Raw genomic sequence first — 14366 nt, 5'->3', positions numbered from 1 at the left:
ATGCTCCAGTTCTCTTTTTACATTAGAAGCCTTCCCTTCACGGACACCAGTTTTTGTGCTTAGGCGTATATAAGCACAGTTGTTTAGATGATTGCTTTGCTGTTTTGCCCTGGTTTCGCTACAGGTGTCTCCCCACACATCTTGCCTCAGTATGCCATGCAGCGGGAGATGCCTGGTGTGAGTGAGCTGACAGGTCTCGTACAACTCCATTAGTGTCGGGCGTCTTTTTTGCCGATAATGTGTCTTATTCGCATTGCTAAAGCATCACAAGCAGACTGCTGATTACATTGATAGGCGGCTGTATCTGTGTACAAAATGCTATGTTACAGTGTTTTCTAGGAAAACACTGCGCAGCGTTTTGTAAACAGAAGAAGATGCATTTTAATGGAAAAGTCACACCAAAAGACGCTCTGCACTACCAAGTCTCACCACAGCATGGCGTGACTAGAGGGGCTGTTTAAATTGGAGGGAGGCTAGATGTATGTGGACAAATGTACAGTACTAGTAAAGTGAACGGTTAGGGGAGCTGTAGGGAATACAGAGAAGAAGTAGCCCTTTGTTACCATGTGTCCTAACAGCTTGGCTCTGTTCTCATATTCTTAAAATAATTTTATTTTTTTACATTGAGTACAAAGATCCCTTTATCTGTAAACATTTTTCATGTATGCACTATCTATTATTTTCTCTCTTGGTCAGTGTGTGGTGTAATAGTGAGTCTCACTGCTGCAATCCTTTGGAAAGTCGGCTTCTTTTCACCCCCAACACCTGTTTTTTTTCTCTGCAGGCTAGCAAATGCAGAGAAAAAAAACAACCATTTTAGTTGGAGGACACCCTTAAGTCTCTCCTTTTTGTGTGCAGTTAGTCTGAGACCAGTGTATTGAGTTAGGGGGTAATTCAAAGTTGATTGCAGCAGGAATTTTGATAGCAGTTGGGCAAAACCATGTGCACTGCAGGGGAGGCAGATATAACATGTGCAGAGAGAGTTAGATTTGGGTGTGGTGTGTTCAATCTGCAATCTAATTTGCAGTGTAAAAATAAAGCATCCAGTATTTACCCTGCACAGAAACAAAATAACACACCCAAATCTAACTCTCTCTGCAAATGTTATCTCTGCCCCCCTGCAGTGCACATGGTTTTGCCCAACTGCTAAAAAATTTCCTGCTACGATCAACTTGGAATTACCCCCTTAGTTTTTCTCAGATTGAACTGATTTATCCTATAGTGCTGTCTCAACCAACAGGAATACCTGTAAGACTTTCTTAGACATACTGTACTTGGTCAACTCTCTTAATGCTGGCCATGCACTAGGACAACCAGCATCCGATCCGATTCCTATCACGATTTCCCTTCTATTCCCCTGGGAGCTCTGGACATACGATTTGGTTTTTCGTGGACACACTATGTGCATATTGAGCCGATCGTATGCTTCACAAAAAGCATATGATCACCTTGGAAAAAAATGGCACTCAAAATGACGCTGATCGAATGTTCCATCAAACAGTGCATCGTATGTGCATTAAACATGGTACAATGTGCATACGATTCCGGTCGATGATCAGAGGATGCGACATTCAACCCGCGGAACTGCGCATTTCTTCGTAATCGTACCCAAAACATGCACGATGTGCACACGATGCATTGATCATCAAGTCTACATCTTGCATTCGTACACGATATCGTCCTAGTGTATGGCCAGCTTTAGAAACTTAAGTAATGCAGAAGTGAGATCTGTGTCCTGGATTAATAATTTTACTAACTATACAGATGGAGCCACGCTCATTGAGCATGGCTGCATCGCAGGCAGGGGCAAGCGGTCCGCCGCCAAGCATGCACAGACGTTCCCATTCAAAGTGAATGGGGCGCGACGCACGCGCGTTCCATTCATTCCCGTTGGGGCGCACCTAGTCACAGATGGAGCCACGATTAGCATGGCTCCATCTGTATATTACTCAAAACTTTTTATGAAAACTACCCTCCACTATTTATTCCTGAAGTGCGTGCAAGTATTAAGCAAGTATTAATTTCCTTTGATTTTAGATTACGGTCACAGACCCTGACTTAATTGAAAAATCAAACCTGAACCGGCAGTTTCTTTTCCGACCTCACCACATTCAGGTATGTTTAAATATCTGTTATAGCTTTGATTAAGGTACTCTGATTAATTGACTACAACCTACATTTAGTGCGCCTGGCACATGGGACACCTTGGGTATACCTTTTTACAAGCTGTGAATATTTCCAGGGTGTTGTCTGGTACCCATTTGCTTGTTCTCTGCCATATTATCTGCCTTTTCTCCTCAAAAACACTAATCCCTGCCCTTTTGTGATGTCATACCACCAGAAGCGGATTTACCGCTAGGCAACCAAGGCGGTTGCCTAGGGCCCGGCGGGTCCCAAGGGGCCCGAACTGGGCCCCCCTGCTTGTGTTACTGAGACACGCTGCCGCTCAGTCCGGCGGCAGCGTGTCTCAGCTGTAAGGAGGAGAGTGCGGCGTGTAGCGGAGTTCAAACCAGCTCCGGTTCGTGAGCCAATCAGAGCTCGCGGACCGGCAGCCAATCAGGAGCCGCCAGGCCGTGAGCTCTGATTGGCTCACGAACCGGCGGCTAGTTTGAAGTCCTACACGCTGGCGCCCGCGCTCTCCTCCACACCCTCGCAGCCGGACGGAGCTGCAGCGGTAAGCACTGCTGTCTGTGGGGGCATTTGTTTACCTGGCACTATGGGGCATTTGTATACCTGGCACTGTGGGGGCAATTTTTTATCTGGCACTGTGAGGCATTTGTATACCTGGCACTGTGGGGGCAATTGTTTACCTGGCACTGTGGGGCATTTGTATACTTGGCGTTGTGGGGGCAATTGGATACCTGGCACTGTGGGGGCATTTGTATACTTGTCAGGTATACAATTGCCCCCACAGTGTCAGGTATTACCTGACACTGTGGGGGCAAATGTATGCCTGGCACTGTGGGGGCATTTGTATACCTGGCAGTGTGGGGGCAATTGTGGATCTGGCACTGTGGGGGCAATTGTGGATCTGGCACTGTGGGGGCAATTGTGGATCTGGCACTGTGGGGGCAATTGTGGATCTGGCACTGTGGGGGCATTTGTGGATCTGGCACTGTGGGGGCATTTGTGGATCTGGCACTGTGGGGGCATTTGTGGCACTGTGGGGGCATTTGTGGACCTGGCACTGTGGGGGCATTTGTGGATCTGGCACTGCACTATTGGGGGCATATGTCTGTGTATCACATGCCATTTTAATTGGCCACACCCATTTTTTTGCCGCGCGCGCCTCCGGGGCGTGCACACAGTACTTCTATTAGGCACTCTCTGTCTGATTGGTCGCCGCTTAGCCCCGCCGGGAGTGCACACAGACTCTCTCATTCTAGTGAATGGGGCATGTGCGTCATGGACACGTGCGCGCCCCAGACGCGGTGATAGACCCAGGCACAGACGGAACTCCATCTGTAATGTAAGGGGGCATAAGTCAGAACAAAAATATAGTGCTATGGATTGTTTGAGGTAGGGGGGCCCCAAATCGGTTTTTCGCTTAGGGCCCCATGAGGTCTAAATCCGCCTCTGCTTACCACGTGGCCTTGATGCCAAGCTATTATAACCTGGTTATAGCACACTTGAATAAGACCAACCGGTAAACTCTGGGATTAGATAAGTGTAACGGGTTTAGTACGAGTTACTGATGGACGGGATGCCGGTGGTCAGTATACCGATAGCAGCATCCCGTCCATCAGAATCCCGACAGCCCCCTATTAAGCCCCCTAACACTCACTGTTTCCCTACCCTAACCCTCCCCGCTTGGTGCCTAACCCTCCCCTTCTATGTGCCTAACCCTCCCCTTCTATGTGCCTATCCCTCCCTCCCTGGTCCCTAACTTTCCCGTGCCTACACCCTAAGCCTAACCCCCCTTCTGCTGCTGCACCCTATCCCCACCCCCGCGCGGCAGGACGGCAGCGCATCCCACTGTCAGGAGGATCGGGATGCCGGCTGTCTGTATTTTGATGCCGGCATCCTGTTTGGCGTTGGTATTTTGATACTGGGATTATGTTCTCCCTCGGGATCCCTACGTCGGTATATCAACTGGCCGGATCCCGTTCGTCAGGAAGCTACCTGCTTCCCAGTGTAACAATGGCAGCTGTCTTGATGGGGGTGCTCTGCAAATGAACTTCCTAATACCATCACAGAAACTGAGTCACTATAATAATACTTTTGTGCCTTTTATTATTTGTATTGGACTTGTGTAATGGGAATATAACAGAAATAGGGTTAAGGTTCTTGTACCAAGCTAAAGTGAAATTTAGCATTAGCTACTGCAAAGTAAATCTGTGGTTTGTCTAGATAGTTGGTTACTGTTTTAAGTTTGCAGTTAGCGGTGCCAGTCCCTAGGCCATTTTTTCAATCCCGGGAGGTATCCGTTTGGATGGTCAACCATGTTATGGTCGACAGTCATTAGTTCGACATGGACATAAGGTCGATATGATTTTTTTTCTTCACATTTTTTTTTTATTTTGGGGAACTTTTCCATACTTTACGATCCACGTGGACTACGATTGGGAACCTTGCCCGAAGCGAGCCATGTAAGGGGACGCGGTGCACTAATTGGGGTTCCCTGTCACTTTACGCAGAGAATGACACCAAAACAAGTTTAAAAAAAAAAAAACCTCATGTCGGCATTTTCATGTGTTGACCTTTTCACGTGTCGGCCGTTCATGTGTCGACCATTTGTCCACGTCAACCATGCCAATGTCGACCAATAGTGGTCGACCTAATGACTGTCGACCATAACATGGTCGATCATTCATACTGGAACCATCCCGGTATACCCGGGATTGGCGTTTCCCTGTGTGGCCGCCCGTGGGAAACATCAGCTGCTCTCTCGTGGCAGCTCCCAGCGACGTGTGACGGCGCAGCGTGACCTGTCGCTGCGCTGGGGAGCTGGGATGAGGAAGCCAGGCAGCATCCGAGCGTCCTGAGGACGCTGATCCCTCATCCCTCAATACCCAGGATTGGAGCTTCCAGTACTGGGATTGAATCCCGGCCGATTTTGGGCCTAGATCCCGGGATCCCGCTGATTCCGATCCTGGGATTGGCCTCCATATTTGCAGTATGCATTTCTAATTTTTCATTTAAACCGATGAAAATTAGAAAATATGCCCAACTACCAGAAAATATTTTATTACATGTGTGTTGCAATGTAATACTCTACTTTCTAAGGTATTTTTATGTTGCACAATACAAATAAATAAGATTTAAAAGGCTTTAAGAAGCAGGCCATTACCCCAGAAGATTTACACAAAAGTGGATTATTTGTTTATTCACCTCTTTGTCTTCTGCTTTCTTTTTTCCTCCACCACTTTACCAGAAACCTAAAAGTTGTACTGCTGCTGTTGCAACGCTAAACATCAACCCTCAGTTGAAAATTGACCCGCGTTTGGATAAGGTGTGTCCTGCCACAGAGAATATCTATAGGGATGAGTTTTACAGTAGACAGGACGTCATTGTGACTGCACTGGACAATGTGGAGGCCAGAAGATACGTAGACAGGTAGCTGGATGTGTTGTAGGTTCTTTATCTGCAAACAGGTTCATTTACTCTATCTCTTTGTGACATACTCGCCAAATATGATTATGATGAATTTAGCATAAGTGTATGTTTTGTTCAACACATTATAGCAAGTGGACTCATGCTGCTAAATCTGTGTGTTTATTTACATTTCAGAAAGGTGATATCAGTAACAATTTCATACATTTTACTTGTTACAGTCGTTCCGTGTCTAACCTGCGCCCTCTTCTTGACTCTGGGACCATGGGGACGAAAGGACACACAGAAGTGATTGTACCTCGGTTAACGGAATCATACAACAGTTATGTAAGCATTCTAGAATCACTCAGCAAACAAATGATCACCTTTTGTATCATTTGAAACAACAAAAAAACAGTAATAATAAACAATTTAGATTTACTTTGTGAATGGTTGAAAAAAAAAATTCTAAATGCTGATCGCCAAGTTATTGTTGAAAGAATGTTAATTACATTCAGACATGTAATAAGACCACTGTCACATCCCAGTCAGTGTTATGCCTCCACCAACCCCCAAATATCATGCATCCCCAGTACTGTGTATGTTCCTCCACCATAGCCCCATCATACTTTCTTTTTATGCCAGTCAGCACTAGTATCAAACTACTTAACGCCCTAAAATGATAAAGTATACTGGGCTACGTGTGTAATTTACACAGTGACCTCCTGGACAGCCAATCAGAGTTCAGTCAGCTAGGGGTCTATGAGGTAGATGTATGCTCTTCCAATATGGGGAAGAAGTGGTGTCAGCACACGTTATGTGCACTGATACCACTTCTCCCCATGTATGATTGGCAGTGTGCGGTACATGACAGTGGCCATATGCGCCCCTGCCCATATGGGCGCTGCTATACACAAGATAGCACGCCAATATGCAGGGAAATGTAAGAATGGCCAGTGACATGGACCGTTCCGACACTTGCAGATGTCCATTTCAACAGCTGCAGGTGTAGTTGCCCATACACCACAGCAGGGACAGATCTGTCCCCGGCTGCGATGGGTGCTGGCTCCAGGCTGCGTGTGTGATCTCGCGATAAAAGCGAGATCTTGCACATGCCCAGTAGAGCTGGCCTAAGCTGATGCGCTCTGTGCTCTGGTGGGGATCGCCGGAAGGGGGGGGGGGGGAGTTTTCACTCCCCCGCTTCGGCAGACAAGATAATGCATCTTGTTGATCCTTCCTGCTTTACCATGGTAACGAGACGAAGCAGGAAGTGCTATAGCTGCACAGATCGTTCCACATTAATACATCTCCCCCTATGTACTGAGCCTTGGAGAGAGACAAAGTGGATGGAGATAAAAGTACCAACCAACCAGCTTGTAACAGTAATTTTTCAATCCCAGCCTGTACTAGACATATAGGACCTGTTTGGCTGGTACTTTATTTCTGCCCACTTTATCTCTCTCCAAAGCTTTCTACATAGAGCCCTTAGTGAGGTGATGTAGTTATGATTATTCTAGCAGGCACTGTAAATGGGGCAGCTGCAATACCGCCCCAATGCTTAATACAGTTAGTTCATAAGTTAATAAGAGAGTTTACACATCATGCCAATATAGACACGATTTGCTATATCGGAACGACAAATCGTGCATATTGTATTTGTGTATGGTCAATAGTGCGCTCCCGCACTGGCCATCCAGCATGTGGCACTGTGCATGTATTAATGAAAGCCGGAACAGGGATCGTCCTGTCCGTTAAATCTTCCTGGTGAGTACTGGCAATCTTACATGGTCTGGTGCGAAGGTAAATCGCTCCAACCGTCAGCAAGATTGACGTCCGCCTGGTGTGTACCTACCCTTACTTGGGTAGAAGAGGCTTAATGGGGCTTTATTAACTAGATGGAGTTACAGAAGCAACTTATCAGTATTCTAAAATATAAATGCTAGGCCATACTTGCCTACTCTCCCGGAAATTGCGAGTGACTCCCAATTTTTCGGGTAGTACCCCACACCCCCGGAAGAGTAGGAGGATCTCCCGCATCCCACCCGCTTCCTAGTGAAGCGGGCAGATTGGGGAGATAATGACCAGAATCCCGGCACTGGAGGGATCTAATTAAGGACCCGACAAGTTTATAGTATTGCGCATCCTACAGGAGTGCAGCATCTCCTATCTCCTGTTAGAGGTCTTACTGGTGACAGCTAGCCGCGCACGTATCTTTGTAGCCGCAGATCTGATTGCGGACACGTGGTGGTAGTTACCCTGGGAATGTTTTCAGTGCCTCAGCTGTGGGTGTGTTGTGTCTCTGTGCTTAGGGTTGTTGGTAATGCGTTCCTTGTGTCTGCAGTTCAGTCACTTGTGCAAATCCTCTGTTTGCCCTCTTATTCTCAGAGGTCCCAGTGGGTTAGAGCAGGTGTGGGATCCATGAATGCGAGTCACTTTCACTTTCTGGTATGGAATTGTTCGGTTGTTTACTTCATATAGTCAGTGTGTTTACAACAGGGGCAGGGAATCTGATTCCTGATAGTATAAAGGTTAATTCTACCAGATTAGTAAGTGCATACATAGTAATTCAGTCACATTGTAGTATAGGTATACTATACCTCACTATGATGTTTATGCTGTGACCGATTTTCCTTTGATCAATACTTTTAATGTTTTTTGGTTGTTTTTATTTTCTCTTTATGTAGCGTGATCCTCCAGATGAAGAAATCCCATTTTGCACTTTAAAGTCATTTCCAGCAACTATTGAGCACACAATTCAGTGGGCAAGAGATAAGGTATATATTACTATCATTGTCTGATTACGTAATAAGCGATATCTTTTACTAACCTGTTTTTTTTATTTTGTTGTTTTCTTTTATAACCAGTTTGAAAGTTCATTTTCCCATAAACCCTCTTTGTACAACAAATTTTGGCAGACACATTCATCTGTACAAGATGTTCTACAGGTATGTAACCAGCTATGGGGATCTTATATAAGTGTTTTAAAGTCGCTCCTCTGTCATACAGTAGTTATAGTCATGAATAAGGGCAAAGTTACTTCATTGTTTCACATTAGGGTTAATTATGGTTATTCAGTAGATTCTGACATCTGTGTTGTACTTACTAAACGTTACATCCAACACTGGTGTCTTTTCCACAAACGTGTGGAAGCAATACAATTTAGTGAAGGAGGCAGAAAGTAGATGCCCATCACAGCTGTTCAACCAAGGCACCCTGTCACACTGCCCAAGAAGAATGCGTCTGGATAGGGTCAGGCATAGGCTTACCCAAAAAAAGATAAGCCTGCTTAATAGCAGAAGTGATCCAGCAAGCCACAGGCCAGCCCCATCTATGAGTGTCCATTTAGGGGGTGTGGTATTGAAAGTCGACAGTAACTAGGTCGACCATTATTGGTCGACAGTAAGTAGGTCGACATGGTCTTTAGGTCGACATGTTCTAGGTCGACAGGTCAAAAGGTCGACATGTCGTTTTCTTCGTAGAAGTGACCAGGAACCCCAATTAGTGCACCGCGTCCCCTCGCATGGCTCGTTTCGCTCGCCATGCTTCGGGCATGGTGCCTTCGCTCCGCTACCGCTTCGCTCGGCACAGATTACCGTTCCAATCGTAGTCCACGTGGATCGTTAAGTATGAAAAGGTTCAAAAAAAGAAAAAATTGTGAAAAACTCATGTCGACCTTTTCACCTGTCGACCTAGAACATGTCGACCTAAAGACCCTGTCGACCTAGTTACTGTCGACTTAGAGACCGGATCCACATAGAGGACAAAGAGACTGCAACTTCCAAACCAACGCAGTCTGGTCCACACAAACCCTCAACCCCTGGACAACATATGAGAAGCGGAGTGGTATAATCAGACAATGGGCAAAAGAAATGCCACCTTCAAAGTAAGACCCCCACTGTAGGTCATCCAACTCCAGAGGCCCAAAAGGAGCCTACTAAAGCATCTCCAAGTTCAAGGACATTTATGCACCCTTACATACCTAACTGGATGAATATGGTAGTTATGGCAGGAAAAAAAACAGCCTTAATAGCACAGGGGGGGAAAAAGTCTTAAATAAAACACCTTACTGTAGAAAGTGTGCCATTCCAAATAGAAGTTAACATGGTAGTTACTTTTTGTATAATGTTTATTGTTATTGCATTCATCTTTGTACAGGGAATAAATCTGTTTTCTCTGACGTCTAGTGGATGCTGGGAACTCCGTAAGGACCATGGGGAATAGCGGCTCCGCAGGAGACAGGGCACATCTAAAGAAAGCTTTAGGATCACCTGGTGTGCACTGGCTCCTCCCCCTATGACCCTCCTCCAAGCCTCAGTTAGATTTTCTGTGCCCGACGAGAAGGGTGCACACTAGGGGCTCTCCTGAGCTCTTTGTGAAAGTTTTAGTTTAGGTTTATTATTTTCAGTGAGACCTGCTGGCAACAGGCTCACTGCATCGAGGGACTAAGGGGAGAAGAAGCGAACTCACCTGCGTGCAGAGTGGATTGGGCTTCTTAGGCTACTGGACATTAGCTCCAGAGGGACGATCACAGGTTCAGCCTGGATGGGTCACCGGAGCCGCGCCGCCGGCCCCCTTACAGAGCCAGAAGAGCGAAGAGGTCCGGAAAAATCGGCGGCAGAAGACTTTCCTGTCTTCAGATAAAGGTAGGCGCACAGCACCGCAGCTGTGCGCCATTGCTCTCAGCACACTTCACACTCCGGTCACTGAGGGTGCAGGGCGCTGGGGGGGCAGCGCCCTGAGACGCAATAAATCGATAGAAAACCTTTTATGGCTAAAATAAATGCATCACATATAACTCCTGGGCTATATGGATGCATTTAACCCCTGCCAAAACATACAAGAAAACGGATGATAAGGACGCCGAGAAAGGGGCGGAGCCTATCTCCTCAGCACACTGGCGCCATTTTCCCTCACAGCTCAGTTGGAGGGAAGCTCCCTGGCTCTCCCCTGCAGTCACTACACTACAGAAAGGGGTTAAAAAAGAGAGGGGGGCACAAATTAGGTGCAGTATAAACAATACAGCAGCTATAAAGGGAAAAACACTTATATAAGGTTATCCCTGTATATATATAGCGCTCTGGTGTGTGCTGGCAAACTCTCCCTCTGTCTCCCCAAAGGGCTAGTGGGGTCCTGTCCTCTATCAGAGCATTCCCTGTGTGTGTGCTGTGTGTCGGTACGTTTGTGTCGACATGTATGAGGAGAAAAATGATGAGGAGACGGAGTAGAGTGTCTGTAATAGTGTTGTCACCCCCTGGGGGGTCGACACCTGAGTGGATGTACTGTTGAAATTGCGTGACAGTGTCAGCTTTGTATAAAAGACAGTGGTTGACATGAGACAGCCGGCTACTCAGCTTGTGCATGTCCAGACGTCTCATACAGGGGCTCTAAAGCGCCCGTTACCTCAGATACAGACGCCGACACGGATACTGACTCCTGTGTCGACGGTGAAGAGACAACCGTGATTTCCAATAGGGCCACACATTGCATGATTGAGGCAATGGAAAAAGTTTACACTCTTCTGATAATATAAATACCACCAAAAAAAAGGGGTATTATGTTTGGTGAGGAAAAACTTCCTGTAGTTTTCCTGAATCTGAGAAATAAAATGAGGTGTGTGATGATGCGTGGGTTTCCCCCCGATAACAATTGATAATTTCTAAAAAGTTATTGGCAGTATACCTTTTCCCGCCAGAGGTTAGGGTGCGTTGGGAAACACCCCCTAGGGGAGATAAGGCGCTCACACGCTTGTAAGAACAAGGGCTCTACCCTCTCTGGAGATGGCCGCCCTTAAGGATCCTGCTGATAGAAAGCAGGAGGGTGTCCTAAAATGTATTTACACACATACTGGTGTTATACTGCGACCAGCAATCGCCTCAGCCTGGATGTGCAGTGCTGGGTTGGCGTGGTCGGATTCCCTGACTGGAAATTTGATATCCTAGATAAGGACAGTATATTATTGCCTATAGAGCAATTAAAAGATGCATTTCTATATATGCATGATGCACAGCGGAATATTTGCCGACTGGCATCAAGTATAAGTGCGTTGTCCAATTATACCAGTAAAGTGGTCAGGTGATGCGGATTCCAAACGGCATTTGGAAGTATTGCCTTAAAAAAAAAAAAGGGAATGTACCCCAGGTCGCCTCTCAAAATAAGACGCCGTATTATCAGGCGCAGTCCTGGTTGGCAAGCGGACAAAAGGGTTCCTCTTTTCTGCTCGTGACAGAGGGAGAGGAAAATGGCTGCAGAGATCAGCCAGTTCCCAGGAACAGAAACCCTTTTCCGCCTCTGCCAAGCTCTCAATATGACGCTAGGGCTTTACAAGTTCAGGCACGGTGGGGGCCCGTTCTCAATGAATTTCAGTGCGCAGTGGGCTCACTCGCAAGTAGACCCCTGGATCCTTCAGGTAATATTTCAGGGGTACAAATTGGAATTCGAGACGTATTCCCCTCGCCGTTTCCAAAAGTCTGTTTTACCGACGTCTCCCGCTGACAGGGAGGCAGTTTTGGAAGCCAGTCACAAGCTGTATTCCCAGCAGGTGATAATTAAGGTACCCCTCCTGCAACAGGGAACGGGGTATTATTCCACACTATTGTGGTACCGAAGCCAGACGGCTCGGTGAGACCGATTTTAAAATCTAAAATCTTTGAACACTTACATACAGAGGTTCAAATTCAAAATTGAGTCACTCAGAGCAGTGATTGCAAACCTGGAAGAAGGGGACTACATGATGTCTCGGGACATCAAGGATGCTTACCTTCATGTCAAAATTTGCCCTTCTCACCAAGGGTATCTCAGGTTATGGTACAGAACTGTCACTATCAGTTCAGACGCTGCCGTAGGGATGGTCCACGGCACCCCGGGTCTTTACTGAAGTAATGACCGTAATGATGATATTCCTTCGAAGGAAGGGAATTTTAGTTATCCTTTACTTGGACGATTCCCTGATAAGGGTGAGATCCAGGGAACAGTGGAGATCGGTGTAGCACTACCTCAGGTAGTGTTGCAGCAGCACGATTGGATTCTCAATATTCCAAAATCGCAGCTGGTTCCGACGACTTGTCTTCTGTTCCTAGGGATGATCCTGGACACAGTCCAGAAAGAAGGTGTTTCTCCCGGAGGAGAAAGCCAGGGAGTTATCCGAGCTAGTCAGGAACCTCCTAAAACCGAACCAAGTCTCAGTGCATCAATGCACAAGGGTTCTGGGTAAAAATGGTGGCTTCTTACGAAGCAATCCCATTCGGCAGATTCCACGCAAGACTTTCCAGTGGAACCTACTGGACAAATGGTCCGGGTCGCATCTTCAGATGCTTCAGCGGATAACCCTGTCACCAGGGACAAGGGTATCCCTCCTGTGGTGGTTGCAGAGTGCTCATCTTCTAGAGGGCCGCAGATTCGGCATGCGGGACTGGGTCCTGGTGACCACGGATGCCAGCCTGCGAGGCTGGGGAGCAGTCACACAGGGAAGGAATATCCAGGGCTTATGGTCAAGCCTGGAGACATCACTTCACATAAATGTCCTGAAGCTAAGGGCCATTTACAATGCTCTAAGCTTAGCAAGACCTCTGCTTCAAGGTCAGCCGGTGTTGATCCAGTCGGACAACATTACGGCAGTCACCCACGAAAACAGACAGGGTGCCACAAGAAGCAGGAGGGCAATGGCAGAAGCTGCAAGGATTCTTCGCGGGGCGAAAAACCATGTGATAGCACTGTCAGCAGTTTTCATTCCGGGAGTGGACAACTGGGAAGCAGTTTTCCTCAGCACGACCTCCACCCGGGAGAGTAAGGACTTCACCCAGAAGTCTTCCACATGATTATAAACCGTTGGGAAAAACTCGACAGGTATTGCGCCACGTCAAGGGACCCTCAGGCAATAGCTGTAGATGCTCTGGTAACACCGTGGGTGTACCAATCAGTGTATGGGTTCCCTCCTCTGCCTCTCATACCCAAGGTACTGAGATTGATAAGATGGAGAGGAGTAAGCACTATATTAGTGGCTCCGGATTGGCCAAGAAGGAATTGGTAACCGGAACTTCAAGAGATGCTCACGGAGGATCCGTAGCCTCTACCTCTAAGAAGGGACCTGCTCCAGCAAGGACCTTGTCTGTTCCAAGACTTACCGCGGCTGCGTTGACGGCATGGCGGTTGAACGCCGGATCCTGAAGGAAAAAGGCATTCCGGATGAAGTCATCCCTATCCTGATCAAAGCCAGGAAGGATGTAACCGCAAAACATTATCACCGCATTTGGCGAAAATATGTTGCGTGGTGCGAGGCCAGTAAGGCTCGACGGAGGAAATTCAACTGGGTCGATTCCTACATTTCCTGCAAACAGGAGTATCTATGGGCCTGAAATTGGGGTCCATTAAGGTTCAAATTTCGGCTCTGTCAATTTTCTTCCAAAAAAGAACTAGCTTCAGTCCCTGAAGTTCAGACATTTGTTAAAGGGGTACTGCATATACAGCCTCCTTTTGTGCCTTTAGTGGCACTTTTGGGATCTCCAGGTGGTTTTTGGGTTCCAAAAGTCACATTGGTTTGACACACTTAAATCTGTGGAGTTAAAATATCTCACAGAAAAAGTGGTCATGCTGTTGGCTCTGGCCTGGGCCAGGCGCGTGTCAGAATTGGTGGCTTTATCCTGTAAAAGCCCTTATCTGATTTTCCATTCGGACAGGGCGGAATTGAGGACTCGTCCTCAGTTTCTCCCTAAGGTGGTTTCAGCGTTCACCTGAACCAAACCTATTGTGGTGCCTGCGGCTACTAGGGACTTGGAGGACTCCAAGTTGCTAGACATTGTCAGGACCCGGAAAATATATGTTTCCAGGACGGCTGGAGT

The 14366-nt window shown here is 47.0% G+C and overlaps 1 protein-coding gene across 1 annotated transcript in view; it reads left to right on the top strand.

Annotated features, from left to right (window-relative positions):
• Positions 1 to 14366, top strand: part of UBA6 (ubiquitin like modifier activating enzyme 6) — a 170044-nt gene that overhangs the window by 114243 nt on the left and 41435 nt on the right. The window contains exons 17-21 of the mRNA XM_063919926.1: positions 2038 to 2115; positions 5375 to 5556; positions 5775 to 5880; positions 8217 to 8306; positions 8397 to 8477. Of these exons, the coding sequence (XP_063775996.1) occupies positions 2038 to 2115; positions 5375 to 5556; positions 5775 to 5880; positions 8217 to 8306; positions 8397 to 8477 (537 nt within the window). The remainder of the gene's footprint in view (positions 1 to 2037; positions 2116 to 5374; positions 5557 to 5774; positions 5881 to 8216; positions 8307 to 8396; positions 8478 to 14366) is intronic.

The sequence above is a fragment of the Pseudophryne corroboree genome, chromosome 1, assembly GCF_028390025.1.
Source record: "Pseudophryne corroboree isolate aPseCor3 chromosome 1, aPseCor3.hap2, whole genome shotgun sequence".
In the NCBI taxonomy this organism is placed as follows: Eukaryota; Metazoa; Chordata; class Amphibia; order Anura; family Myobatrachidae; genus Pseudophryne; species Pseudophryne corroboree.
This window is presented reverse-complemented; position numbering and strand designations above follow the sequence as displayed.